Source organism: Temnothorax nylanderi, unplaced genomic scaffold (assembly GCF_030848795.1).
Source record: "Temnothorax nylanderi isolate EJ_2023f unplaced genomic scaffold, tnyl_v1.0 TNYL_tig1237_pilon, whole genome shotgun sequence".
Taxonomy (NCBI): domain Eukaryota; kingdom Metazoa; phylum Arthropoda; class Insecta; order Hymenoptera; family Formicidae; genus Temnothorax; species Temnothorax nylanderi.
This window is the reverse complement of record NW_027250299.1, coordinates 1-13,673: the sequence shown is the minus strand read 5'-3', so window position 1 is coordinate 13,673 and position 13,673 is coordinate 1. Positions and strand designations below refer to the sequence as shown.

General features: G+C 40.1%; 2 protein-coding genes across 2 annotated transcripts; both read left to right on the top strand.

Annotated features, from left to right (window-relative positions):
• Positions 1-753: 753 nt before the first annotated feature.
• On the top strand, positions 754-1,537 carry LOC139787015 (uncharacterized). Its single transcript, XM_071726104.1, has 3 exons — positions 754-960; positions 1,117-1,419; positions 1,520-1,537. The coding sequence occupies exons 1-3, from the start codon at positions 754-756 to the stop codon at positions 1,535-1,537; spliced, it is 528 nt and encodes a 175-aa protein (XP_071582205.1).
• A 10,154-nt stretch (positions 1,538-11,691) lies between these two features.
• Positions 11,692-13,083, top strand: LOC139787014 (uncharacterized). The gene has a single exon (XM_071726103.1). It carries the CDS (start codon positions 11,953-11,955, stop codon positions 13,081-13,083), a length of 1,131 nt encoding a protein of 376 aa, XP_071582204.1. The 5' UTR covers positions 11,692-11,952.
• The last annotated feature ends 590 nt before the right edge of the window (positions 13,084-13,673 follow it).

Genomic DNA, 13,673 nt, shown 5'->3' with positions numbered 1-13,673 from the left:
GGAAAACGAGGGTAGAGGGAAAGAAAGAGGGAGAAAATCGAAAGACAAGAAAGTGAATAAGGAAGGCAGGACACTGATAGAATTTATCGAGGAAAGAGGATGGACGATCTTGAACGGAGACATGAAAGGAGACGAGGAAGGAGAATATACATACACAGGAGGAAAAGGTGAAACGGTCATAGACTACATTTTAGGAGATGAGAACATTAGAGAAAAAGTGGAAAGATTAGAAGTAGGGAAAAAGGTAGATTCAGATCATCACCCGTTAATGCTATGGATAAGAGGTAACGCAGGGAAAAAACAGAGAAGGAAAGAGGTGGAAAAGATAAGAAAAAGAGGGATATGGAATGAAGAAGGAAGAAAGCAATTCAGTGAGAGGCTAGGGAAGATAGGAGGAAATGGGGAGCTGCAGGATGAGATAGAGGAAGGAATGTCGAAGATAGGAAAAGCATTAGAGGAGAACGAAAAAGAAAAAAAAAGGAGTGAGCGAGAGCAGGCGAGGATGGTGGGACGCAGAATGCAAGGAAAGAAAGAGAGAAGTCAGGAGAGAATTAAGAAAATGGAGGAAAGGAAATGGAGACGCTGAAAGATATAGAGGAGGGAGGAGGGAGTACAGAGAAATGTGCAAAAGAAAGAAGGAAGAGGAAAAGGATAGGATGACAAGAGAAATAGGGGAGGCGAAAACAGAAGGAAAGGTATGGGAGCTGATAGGCAGAGTAAGAAGAAGAAGAAAGGGCAAACGAAGAGATAAAAATGGAAGAATGGAAGGAGTACTTCATGGAATTAATGGGTGGGATGGAGAACAAGGTAGTAAAAGGAGATGGGGGAGGGAACAGGCATGAAGAGGAAGAGATAGAACTGGAAGAAGTAAGGAATGTAATAAAGAAACTGAAAACAGGGAAGGCAATAGGCAGGGATGGGATTCCGAACGAGGTTTGGAAATTTGGAGGAGAAGAGATGGTGAGATGGGTATGGGAAATATGTAAACGAGTGTGGAGGAGGGACGGCTGGCCGGAGCATTGAAAGGAGGGTGAGATAATACCAATAGTGAAGAAAGGAGAAGGACGAGAGGTAAAGGACTACAGAGGGATAACGATCATGTCTTCAATGTACAAGATATACACGGCGGTTCTAGCAGAAAGGATAAGGAAAGAAGTAGAAACGAAGAACTTGATCCCAGGCAACCAAGCAGGATTTAGAAAAGGAATGGGGACGATGGATCAGATATTCGCTCTGAATTACCTGGTAAACAGACAGTTAGGAAAAGAGAAAGGGAAGATGACAGTTATGTTTGTAGATTTGAAGGCGGCGTTTGACTCAGTAGATAAGGAAGTCTTACTCAAGGCAATGAAAGAGAGAGGAGTGAGACAAGGACTGATAGACAGGGTAGAGGAGGTGTTAAGAGAAACCAAAAGCAGCGTGAGAAGGGGAGAAGAAAGGGGGGACGCATACTGGACGGCAAAGGGATTAAGACAAGGATGCCCGTTAAGTCCGATATTGTTTAATATACTAATTGCAGACATCGAGGAGTTTATGAAGAAAGGTGGATGGGGGGGGGTGTAAGATTAAGAGGAGAGAGGATATACACGCTAATGTATGCAGATGACATAGCAGTGCTAGCGGAAGAGGAACAAGACATGAGATCGATGATAAGCAGGCTAGAGGGGTATTTAGACATGAAGGGACTGACGCTGAGTATAGAGAAAACAAAGATAATAAGATTTAGAAAGGGAGGAGGGAGGAAGAGGAAATATGATTAGAGATGGAAAGGAAAGAAGTTGGAGGAGGTCAAAGAATTCAAATACCTGGGGTATACATTGAAAGAAAACGGAGGACAAGAGGCGCACATCAAAGAAAGAAGAAGGAAAGCGGCAAGAGTAATGAGAGAGGTGTGGGGGATAGGAAAAAGGATGTGGAAAAAAGATTGGAAAAGAAGGATCTGGCTATACGATACCCTGATATGGACGGTGATGGGATACGGGGCAGAAATATGGGGATGGAAAGAAAGGAGGGAGGTAGAAGGGATACACGAGAGATATCTCAGATGGATTTTTGGACTGAATTGGAGAACACCAGGATATATGGTTAGAGACGAGGTAGAAAGGGAGAAAATGAAAGCCAGAGCAAGCAAGAGAGCATGGAGGTTTGAAAAGAAACTGGAAGAAGGTAAAGGCGGAGAAATAGCGAGGAAGTGTTTGGAAGAGATGAAGGAGAGGTGGAGGAGGGGAAGGATAACAGGCAAGTGGGAGCTGGAGAGAAAGAATTATCTGGAAGATATCGGCGTGGAGATTGGAAGGGAGGAGGAATTGACAGAGGAGGCAATAGAACAAAAAGAGAAATCGAAACAAAGACAAGAAGGAATGAAAAAGGGAATTAGGGAATCAAGATACAACAGGTGGTATAAGTTTATAAGGAAGGATGGAATCCCGGATTATTTAAAGAAGGGTTGGGAGGAGGCAAGATGGAGCAGAGTTGCAAGGTTTAGACTAGGTAACGAGGTCAGGGAAGGACTATATTGGGGAGAGGAGAAAGACAGAAAATGCAGGATATGTGAATTGAAGGAGGAGACGTGGGAACACGTCTGGGAAGAGTGTACTAGATGGGAGGGGTGGAAGGGAGAAAGTTGGCAAGGGGTGGTGGGGAGGATAATGGGTGAGGGGGGAGAGGGGGAGGAATGGATGAAAGCGGTTGAGGAGATGAGGCAAGGCGGAGGGAGGGGGAATGGAAATGAGGTTAAGTAGTAGAAGGTTAAGATAAGTTATTTTACAGATAAGGTCAGAGAGAAGGAAGCACAAGACAAGGGAAGGCATGGAGTTCAGAGCAAAGGTGTCAATGGAGAAAAAGACGATGGAGAAACTGATAAGAGACCAAACAAAGGAAATACTGAGAGGGATGAAGGAGGAAATAAGGGATCAGAGAGAGGAGATCGAGAGTCTGAGAGGACTGAAGGAGGAAATAAGAGATCAGAGAGAGGAGATAGAGAGACTGAGAAGAAGAATACGAAGACTTGAGCAGGGTGCGGGGAAAAGGAAAAGGGACGTTAGCACAGAGAGCAGGGGCAGTATAGAAGAAAGGAAATGGTGGCCGCACGACGATGAGAAGGATGAAGACGAAAGAAGGAGGAAGAATATCATAATAAGGATAGAGAAGAGCAGATGGCTAGGTAAAGGAACGAACTGGGAGAAGGTGAGACGTATGCTCTCGGAGGACCTGGGGATAAAAGTAGAAGTAAGGGAAGTAAGCGTGTAATAGGTCTGAGAGGAGAATGGATGACGATGCTGGTGAGGTTGGAAAGTGAGGAGGAAAAATGGAGGGCACTAGACGCGAGGAGGAGGGCAGGTAGCAGACTGAAGGTCAAGATGGACAAGGACAAAACGCTTGAGAGGAGAATCAGAGAAGGGGAGGAGAAGAAAAAGAGAAAGGAAAGGAGAGAAGAAGTTGGCGAGAGACCAAAAGACTCTGAGGAGGAGGAGATATCAAGCAAGCTCGAGGAGAGCTTATTGATGGATGCGGAGGAGAGCTCACGGATGGATACAGATGAGATAAGAAAAACAAAGGCCGACTAAGAAGGAAAAGTAGTAAACGCCAGAGGAAGAGACCAAGGGGGAATACAGCTGGAGCGGATGGCAATGATTCGAGAGGCTGCGAGAGGCGACTAACCAGCTGCAGTAGGCGGATTACCCCGCTAGACCGATGAGATGCATCCACCACTGAGCGTCAACCCGAAAGTGCCGAACCGTACAGCCGAGCGTCCCGAACGTGCGGCAGATGCGAGCCAGGGCGGAGGCGACGGCACCCCGATGCGGGTGTCATGCGCCACTGAGGGGGCAGGTAACAAGCCGAAGGAAAGGCGTCTAAGGCCCCCGGGACAGAACTGTGACGACAGGAGTGGCTGCCGCAGCTGCTGCACACCATTGCCTACGGGATGTGCGGGGACGCGGAGGCGTAGCGGAACTGGATGCGGAAAGAAACGGCGAGAAAAAAGGCGAAAATGGTGATTGAGCTTCAGCCTGAACCGGGAGGACGATTTGGTCGTTTTGATGGTTTCTGTCTCTGGTGTGCGAACGTTATATGGATTGATTATATAGATTGAGTATATAGGTTTTCTGTTATGCGTGATTTTGATTTTGAGTAAGACTGAGATTGTGATTCTGATTTTGAGTAAGACTGAGATTGTGATTTTGATTTTGATTCTGATTTTGTTTTTTGATATTTTTGTTTGATATTTTGTAAAGGGTTAGGTTGTGACCGGAACAACGAATGTAATTGTTAAAATTATCAAATATAGCCACTTACTACTTGGGCTGAATTTACGGTCGCCACTGTATTTTCTGGATAGAATACAGAAACCTTATGTTACTGCGTTGCCCCGTCCTTCCTTCTCGGCAATATGGCTGTCGATTCACGTTGCAGGCGCGTTCAAGGCCGTCGGCCACGCCCTTGTTAAGCGAACGTATTTACGAGGATAGGATACTCACTGGGGTCGCGAAATAATGCTTTTTGTTTATTATAAACAAATAATAATTTATTTAAAACTAGATTGTACAGCAATCTCTTCTAACGCACGTATTCGCTCGATCGCGTGTTGCTACGTCGAGTTTTTATCGAAACGCCGTTATTTCGGTTAAAGCGGATCTTAACGATCAATATAAGCGCAAATGGGTATCCCGTATCGCGCACTCACTGTCTCTAATTAATGTTCAATCACGCTACTAACGCTAGCGGATAACGGGATAAGAACGCCTTTTCCGATTTGTATGGCGCAACCGTTGTACGTGTTGACGCCTCGAAAATTCACGACGGACTGTCCGGGAGGAACGGGTCGAGTTCTCCCACCTTAGACTCACGCATGCGCTGAGTCCTCATTTTAGGCGCGCAGCCTTCGCACTCGCGGAACGCACCTTCGGGTGTAGATGGTACGATTCCATCCGCACTTCGCTTGCCGAGTCGTTGTTGGGACTTGGCACCTTTTCGTGAGATGCTACACTAAAGTGCAACGGCGCGACTTGGCTTTCGCACCCGCGTGAACCAAACGCGTCGCTGCACGCAAACTTCGCGCAAGCGAACTCAAAGTCACTCGATTATTATCGAGTGACTCACAACGTCACAAAAGACGAATCCAATGTAAACCAGGTAAGTATTAATTTCTCTTTTCTTTCAGGTACCCAGGATCGCTATGGAATCGTCTCATCTAATCACCGGAGTCGATGTAATAAAGGTAAGTATCAAAAGGTAAGTATAACGCGGCTTAAAATTACCGCATGCATAATCGCATAATAATGTTTTCTTAAATTGACAGGGAATAATGTTTAAATATCAAATTAATGAATATAATATTAAATTGGCTCAATGCCGTCTAAAAGTGTAGAAAGTACACAAAAGTGTAAGAAGGTGTAACTGAATATAATGAAAATCAATGCTATTTGCAATGTTAAATAAATCTTTGCCTGGAACAACTCCATTTGGCCTGTTTCTCTTCCTCGAGAAGTAACTGTAAATAATACGCTGAAAATTCTATGAATTTAATGAATCTGCACTCAGAGTGCTAAAAGTGTATCAAAAGTGTAACTGCCGTCGTTGGCTCATCTCGCACGCTTATCCTAAGTCGTCGAGTGTAGAAAGTGTAAAAGTGTAGCACCTTTCGGTGACTCGGTCTCGCACGCTGAAATCTAACATGCAAGTGTAGAAAGTGTAATGGGTGTAATTAAAAGGTGTAGAGCCTTCGCTGGCTCGTCTCGCACGCTGAATCTAGAAACAGGTGTAGAAAGTGTCGAAAGTGTAATAAAAGGTGTAGAGCCTTCGCTGGCTCGTCTCGCACGCTGAATCTTAGAAACAGGTGTAGAAAGTGTCGAGAGTGTAATAAATAAGTGTAAATCTTCAAAATGCTTTAAAATGTTGCAAATGAATTTAATTAATTGTATATTGCCCCAAAAGGTCGTTTCTGTAATAAAATCTTAATAAATCTTGAATAAAATGTGAATCTAATTGTACTTGTGCACCTTGTGCATCTCGTCGGCTGAAGGCCTTAATATAACTGTTTAAACGTTGAAATTGTTGTTAGAACTTTATAAAATTGTTAACTTTATCAAATTGGAATTTCTTCCATGTGCAGATTGTCCCTGCTTTCTCTATCGGCTTATGTCCTGTAAAGTGTAATTAGTGTAGCGGGGTGTAATTGTAAATATCGCTTGAAAAAATAAAATAAAATAGATGTTTGTTCAGGAATATGTCCTGCTCGTTAATAGCGCTAAAAGTGTAGCTTAAATATAATGTTTAATAAGACCGTCACTCGCGGATCGGTCGTGGATCTATCTCCGCTCCTAAAATTATTATGTAAAGTGTAAATATTGCGTAGAGTGTAAGTATGATATCCGTGTCTTGGAAACTTGTGAATAATGGGAAAAATATTATAAATGAAACAATTATGTATTCTTTAAATTTCATGGTAAGCAATGTGGTTCTGACTCTACTTTATAAGAATATACCAGTAACAGTATACTAACTACTGCTATGGCAAAAAGAATGAAAATGAATGTAAGTATAATTATTTTGAATTTATCTGAATCCATCTGGATGAATGTTATCGTTAATATTATGTATTTTGTGTGCTCGTCTTATTGACAATTATCTGGGATTGGAGGAATGTTTGTAGGTAAGTATATCTGTTTATGTGTAAACTCTTTTTCTTTATTATTAATATATTTCGTCGGCTCGCTGCCGTATCCTTATCTCTAATTCTATTTGCACCTCGTGCCCTTTTCTCTACTATTCGTCGTGTGTAAAATTAATAAAATTAAAATAATTAAAACTTGTGCGTTAAAAACTTAAAACGATAATACTCGCTTGTACATTATAAAAAGGTATATTTATCTTGCTGCTCTACAGCTGTGTGTACTCGTTCCCTTCGCTCCGGTCCTGCTGGCTGCTCTGTATCGGTGGCAACTCCTGCTGCACCTCCACCTCCGTTGCGAAGATCTGGCTACCGGGCGACGTCGTCTCGACGATCTCTGCCCTGCCCCTCGCCATAAGCCTCCGGACCTCCTCGTCGGGTAGTTCCTCGTATTGGTATGATTCTCTCGCGCCCTCGTCTGCTGTCGGGCTTATCAGAGGTTCTATTGTCTGTCGTTTAGCCTCCTCGGGTTGTCCACTCGGCTGCACTTTCGGTGACTGCTTCGCCCCGTTGTCGTGGGACATCGTCAGTGTCAGACCGGTAGATTCCCGGCTCTCTATGGAAATCGAGGGTGAAACCTGCGATTTCAAGGTACGTCCCTGAAAAACGCCAATGAGCCTATGGCATGGCAGGGCCTTCAATGTATGGAGTCATGTACAGGGTTGGGTACATCCCTACAAAACGCTCTTTTGGACCCCTTGGGGTAATAAAGTATATTTCTAACTAACTAACTATATAATTATGATAAATAATTTATAAGAAAATTAAATAATTTTATTAGTATAATAAAAATAATTAATTATTATTTAATAATCATTTAAATAAAAAATTTAATTATTTTTGTGTAAAAAATTAAATTTTAGTTTAAGAAAAATATTTTATTTACATTAAAAAAAGATTTTGGAAACTAAATAGAACAAAAAATTTTAAAAAGAAACATTTATTTAGGCTAAAATTAATATAATGTATATATTATATATATGTATGTTTTTGGTTTAATAAATAGGTAGTTATATATAGAAAAACTTATAATAAAATTATAAAATAATTATAACGATCAAAAATTTTATAAATAAAATCCGGTAAAATTCTTTTTCCTAAAATTAAAAAAGTTAATTTTGAAACTAAAAAAGTCAAAAATGAAACTAATTTCCGGGAAAATAGAATAAGAAATTGAATAATACATTGAAATAAAGATAATCTAATTATCTTATATCTTTTAAAAAATTTATATTTTTTTTATAATCATAGTTAATAAATTTCATTCAAATTTATTTGTAAATATTAAAATAGATATAAAAAATTAAATTTTTTATCGTTAGATTTAATAATTTTATTCAAAAATTTATTGAATATAAAATATTTTAATATAAATATAAATAAGATATTATTATATTAGTTAAAATTTAATTAAAATAATTAATATTAACAAAAATTTTATTTATAAAAATTTAATTTTTATTTAAAAGATTTATTATTTAATTAAAATATAAATAAATTTTTGAATATATTTTAAATTTTAAGTTTAAATAATTTAAAATTAAATAAATAATATTTATAATAATAAAATTTAATAAATTAAATAATAGTAAATTAATTAGATAATAATAAGGACTTCCGGTTCCGGGACGACACAGTGTGGCACGTGGGGGTAAGGCGAGGGCATTTTGGCAGATTAAGAGGGATTAGGAGAGGTTGTGACCGAACTTGTGGTCGTGAATAAGAATTAACTTACTTGTATGTAATTTATACGGTCGCCACTGTGTTTTGTACGCTGACACAGAACGTATATACCCGTCAATGGCAATGACAATGGGCTTATTAACTTCCTTCCTTCCAGAATATCTTATCTGTACGTGGCTCAGCTCTGACGTTCTTCAGACGATGTAGCTTCAAAGTCCTTCACTCGCGTTCGCGTTACGTATTTGATATCCGGATATTGGGATAGGAATATTAATTAATTATGAATCTGTATTGAATTAACAATAACAAGATGTATTTTAAGACGTTGGTACATGAGTACGCTATTTGTCAAAATGGAAAGTAATTCCAACGGCTAACGACAATGCACGATGCCGGGTCTTATTCCTCGCTACGAGTCGAGTAATCTAACAATATAATTGTTGCTTAACAACCGTTCGCTGCGCGAAAGATAATTACAAGTACGCGAATATACGCGAACTAATCTTTCCCATAAACGAGTATACGATCGTTAGTAGTTACGCTTAAGATGTCCCTTCTAAACTCGATTTACACGAATACTCTTTGAAAGTATCAAGCACTTCCTTATGGAATATCTCACTGGGAAAGAACCCATGGGAAAGAACCTTTGGGAAAGAACCTCGAGCTGAGTTTGCTCGTCCTTATATACCCGAGCTGGCTGTGTCTTCCCACTACCTCGGCTTGAGCCAATGAGCAGCCAGTTCTATTCTGTCGCTATCTCTCTTGCACGCAGTCGACTCGCTCGGACAGGTTTCTCGGAACCTTCTCGCGAAGTAAACAAGATATCAAGTTACGTCAAAGGCAACTGCCGACGTTCAGAATGACGCAATAACAATTTAATTATGCGACTACGTGTTGAGACTTTCCCTTTTGCAAATAATAAATTTATATGCAAAATTTATATAATAATATGATGAATCCCGTTTTATCATTCGCTCGTTACGCAATATCATGCACTCTTTACATAAATGCGGATTTTCCCTGCTCATTAACATTTTTTAATTAATGTCGCGTAATCATTCATCCCATTTATTTTCAGGTACATTTATCATCAACAGGACTCATCCGGTAAGTATCCAGGTAAGTATATTATGTTAAACAATCAATTTCCCTTTTTTCAGGAATCGATGTATAATCAACGCAGAACGCTTTGAGCGTTTGCAAATTGCATTCAAGGCACTTGTATCAATATCTCATTAAAGGATATGCACCTTAAATCAAGATAATCCATCTATCTCTATTTTTCATATAACTGACCTATGTCAATGAAATCTTCATATATATATTTTTATGCACTTTTGACTAGATGAACATTTTTCTTTATTTATTACAAGATTTTCTGTGCGTTTAAATATATATATTTATCGATATTTACGATTCTCGTTAATTTTGGCAAAATCAATACAATTGCTTTGATTTGACTAAATGAGGATTTTCCTAGTTCCTCTCACGGTAAGTGAATAGATTTCGACCTTAAAGTCGTTAAATCACGCGAATTACAAAAGTTCGTCATTACAGATCGACTTTTGCAATCTTGACAAAATCAATGTTTTTTCAGCATGGACGTCTCTATTCAGTCCCTATGAATGATATTATAACGTCAAAAGTCTAAAAATTCATTTATTTAAACAATTGACCAAAAAGTGTCAATTTTTGAAATAATGCAAAATTTGAGAAAAGCACCTCAGATTATTGTTATTTGGGATCAATATAACCATTTCTATGATTAAAGCTTCATCATTAGGCTTATTCTCGATTTTTGCAAATTTTGCAACATTGTGAAATATTAATAATTATTGAAATATTATTGCATGGCTCGCTTCTGGGAGTCACTACGAACATTTTAAGACTAATAAAAAGTCATTCGGACTGTAAACAAAGAAGTTGCCCCAAAGGGGTAAAAATCTTATCTATTGCAAAATTCAATAATTTTATCGCATGGGTAGTCTCTGTAGGTGATAACAAGACGTTTGAAACTATTCGCAATCGATTCGCATCATTAATGACGAATCTCACCCAAACTGGTGATTTTTTGTTCTAATTATATTTTCTCACTTTTGACATCATAATGGTCTATTTAAGTCAAAACGAAACGTTTGAGACCTTAAACATCCAAATCGGATGATAATTGAAGAGTTAGGCCCGAAGGTATCAAATTTTGAAATACGGTGTATTTTCGCAATTAAACCATATAGGCTTGTTCTGTGGGCCACTAGAAAGTGTTCTAACATAATAATATGCAAATCGGATCATAATTATAGATTTTTATCAAAAGTGGTTAAAATGTCAATCACGCGTATTTGTCTCGAATAAAACGCATGTACGTGTTCTACAAGACCTTTTAAAGTTAAATCGGTCGTCTTTAAATGATTTCCAATCATAAATCAAAAGTTTGTCACAATCAGCTGATTAGTTATATCTAACGGTTAAGCTGTTGAGTCTGACGTGTGTCTCAATTCTTTATGACTCTAAGTCACTGAAATGGATATATAATGATAATCTTAGCCATCTGGCTTATCAATATAAAATATATATGCACTCGGGCATGTTCTTACTTACTATACTATCGCTGTATATCTTATGTTAAAATATATCTGGCTCGTTTGGAAGAGTCGTCAATGTTAATAGTATGTAATATAAAATAATCAATATAAGAAATATCAATCAATTCAAGCAACATGGCTTGTGTCACATTTGCTCGTTAGGCAGAGCTACGTTAATATTTAGGTCTCTATAACCCTTTTCATATGCGTTAATAAAATCAAGTTAATCAATAACGTTATTGCTATGATTATATAAACGATAAGAAACTCGTTACAGATCTCGCTTTGATCCATCGTTATTAATATCGTCTTTATTTTCTTTTCAGGCACTGGACCAACCTTTATTCACGCTGTGAATCAGCTGTCTCTGCGTCATCGCTCTGGATCTGCTGGCTAGGCTGGATCAGCTGTTCCAACGTTTCCTCGCGGTCGCTGTCATCCAATGGAATGGTAATGTCAACGTCTGAGCTGACGTTTTCTTTATCGCTCTCGGGATTATGTTCAGGAATAGGAGTGGATGTACGTATACGAGGGGTCGGATATTTTCCTCTCGGCCTTCGTCCGCATCGTCTCCCTTGCTGGATCGTCCTCCCGCTTGGCAGACATCTGAATTGATGTTGCGCTCGTTATTTTTCGATCGAGTGGTGTCAAGGAGGCCGACTGGCCTTTGGGCGTCGGTCTCAAGGTCAGGTGGAGGAGCGCGAGTGAGGAGGAGAAAGTGGAGGAGCGAGAGCGTGTGAGAAAGTGGAGGGAAGTCGTAAAAGGGCAGAAAAAAGGAGAAAAAGGATGTTGTAGCCGCGAGTGAAAGTGAGACGGGCCGAGAGTACGCGAAGGGAAGAAAGAAAAACGGTGAGTGAAGAACGGCCACGAGCAGGGAATACACGGAATATAGAGGGAGAACAAGGCGGTTACGGAGGCGGATTGGAGAGGCGGGCTAGGAATATCGGTAAGGATAGGAAAACTGGTCTTCGCATAGTGGACAAGAGCTAGGGGGAAAGAGAGTTTCGAAGGTGGCAGATGGAGGCGGAAAAGGAAAAAGTGATAATGAACAAAGGGAGAACAGGCAGCGCGGGCTCACTCTTAGCTTGTATCCAAATAAGGAAAGGAAGAGAAATCGAGGAGAAATTAACAGCAAAAGCGGAAGAGGAGCTACTAGAGAACTTTAATGCACTAAAGAAGATGAACAGATCGTTGACTGACAAGATCAAAAAAGACAAAGAAGGGAAAGAGAACACAACAACAGAGGAGATGTTCAAGGAAATTCTAAGGAGAATGGAGGAGCAGGATAAGGAAAGAAAAAAAGATAAAGAGGTGATACAAGATATAATAAAAGGGTTGGTGGAGGAATTCAAAAGGAGGGAGGAGGAATGGGGAATGCAAAAAAATGCGATAGAGAAAAGATTGAAAAGCTTGGAGGAAAAGGTAGAAAAGACGGGCTTGAATGGAAAGGAAGGAAAGGAGGAAGGAGTATTAATAGAGAAACGGAAAGAGATAAGGGAAAATCTGGAAATGAAGGAGAGAAGAAGGAGAAACAATATAATAGTGAAGGAAGCGACGGGAGGAAATGAGACGGAAAGGAAAGAGAAGGTCGAGAAGTTGGTGGAAGAAATAAATAAAACAAAAGTGGCAATTGAGGAAGTGCATGACATAGGATATGGAGGCAATAAAATGATAATGCTGAAGTATAGGAACTGGGAGTCCAAGAGGGAGATAATGAGAACTAGGAAGGAGTTAGGGAAAAAATTTGACAGCTTTTTGGATGACGACCTCACAAAAATGGAAAGACAGATACAGAAGGAAATAAGAAAGAGAGCAAAAGAGGAAAGAGAGGCAGGAAAAAAAACAACAATTGGTTACCAGAAGATGTGGGTGGATGGTAAAGAACTAATATGGAACGAAAGCGAAGGATATTTGGAGGAGAGGAGTGGCTGGCAGAAGAAATGGAAAGGCGAGGAGGGGTGGAGAAGGAGTGGTCTTAGAGAAAGAGAGAAAAGAAGGGAATCTTGTGGGAAGGAGGAAGTGGCAACGGAAGGGAAGGCGACAGAACAGACCGGTGTCGCCGCAACGTGTGCGACGGACGGGCAGCAGGATCGAGGGATCGAAGACGACAGAACAGACCGGTGTCGCCGCAGCGTGTGCAACGGATAGGTGGCAACGAGATTATTGGTATAACTGTCGGTCGCGGTAGGAAGGGAACAGGTAAGAGAAGCACGCGGCGACAGTAAAAGCGAACTGTGGAATAGAAGGACGATAAAAGAAAGAAAGCAGTGATAGTTAGAAGGTGATTGTGGAGAGTTCAAAGGTAAGGACGGGCTATAGGGGTGAAGGGAAAGGTGAATTAGACGGAAGAAGATTACAGGAGAGCGCGATAAGCAGAGGGGATAAATGATATAAGAAATAATGTTTCAGAGTACACAGGAGGAAAGGAAAAGAAAAATGGACGAAAAGCTGAAGGTTAGAGGGACAATAGAAATTGACAGGGAGGCGATGGAGAAGATGTTGGAGGGACGAGCGACAAGGATGATGAAGAACTTCAAGGAGGAATTAAAGGAGCTGAGAGAGGAAGTAGAAAATCTGAGAAGGAAAGTTTACAAAATGGAACAAGTTGCTGGTAAAAGGAAGAGGGACGGGAGTGAGGAGAGGGAGGAAAAGGTATACAGGAGAAAATGGTGGTCCGAAGACAATGAAAAGGACGATGTAGAAGAAAGAAGGAAGAACATTATAATCAGAGTAGAGAA

What these genes read in the sequence shown, in the direction of transcription:
- LOC139787014 (XM_071726103.1), top strand. Translation starts at nt 11,953, where the DNA reads ATGGAGGCGGAAAAGGAAAAAGTGATAATGAACAAAGGGAGAACAGGC.
- LOC139787015 (XM_071726104.1), top strand. Translation starts at nt 754, where the DNA reads ATGGAAGAATGGAAGGAGTACTTCATGGAATTAATGGGTGGGATGGAG. An exon ending in AATTTGGAGGAGAAGAGATG is followed by an intron (nt 961 to 1,116) that starts GTGAGATGGGTA and finishes TCAATGTACAAG; the next exon opens with ATATACACGGCGGTTCTAGC.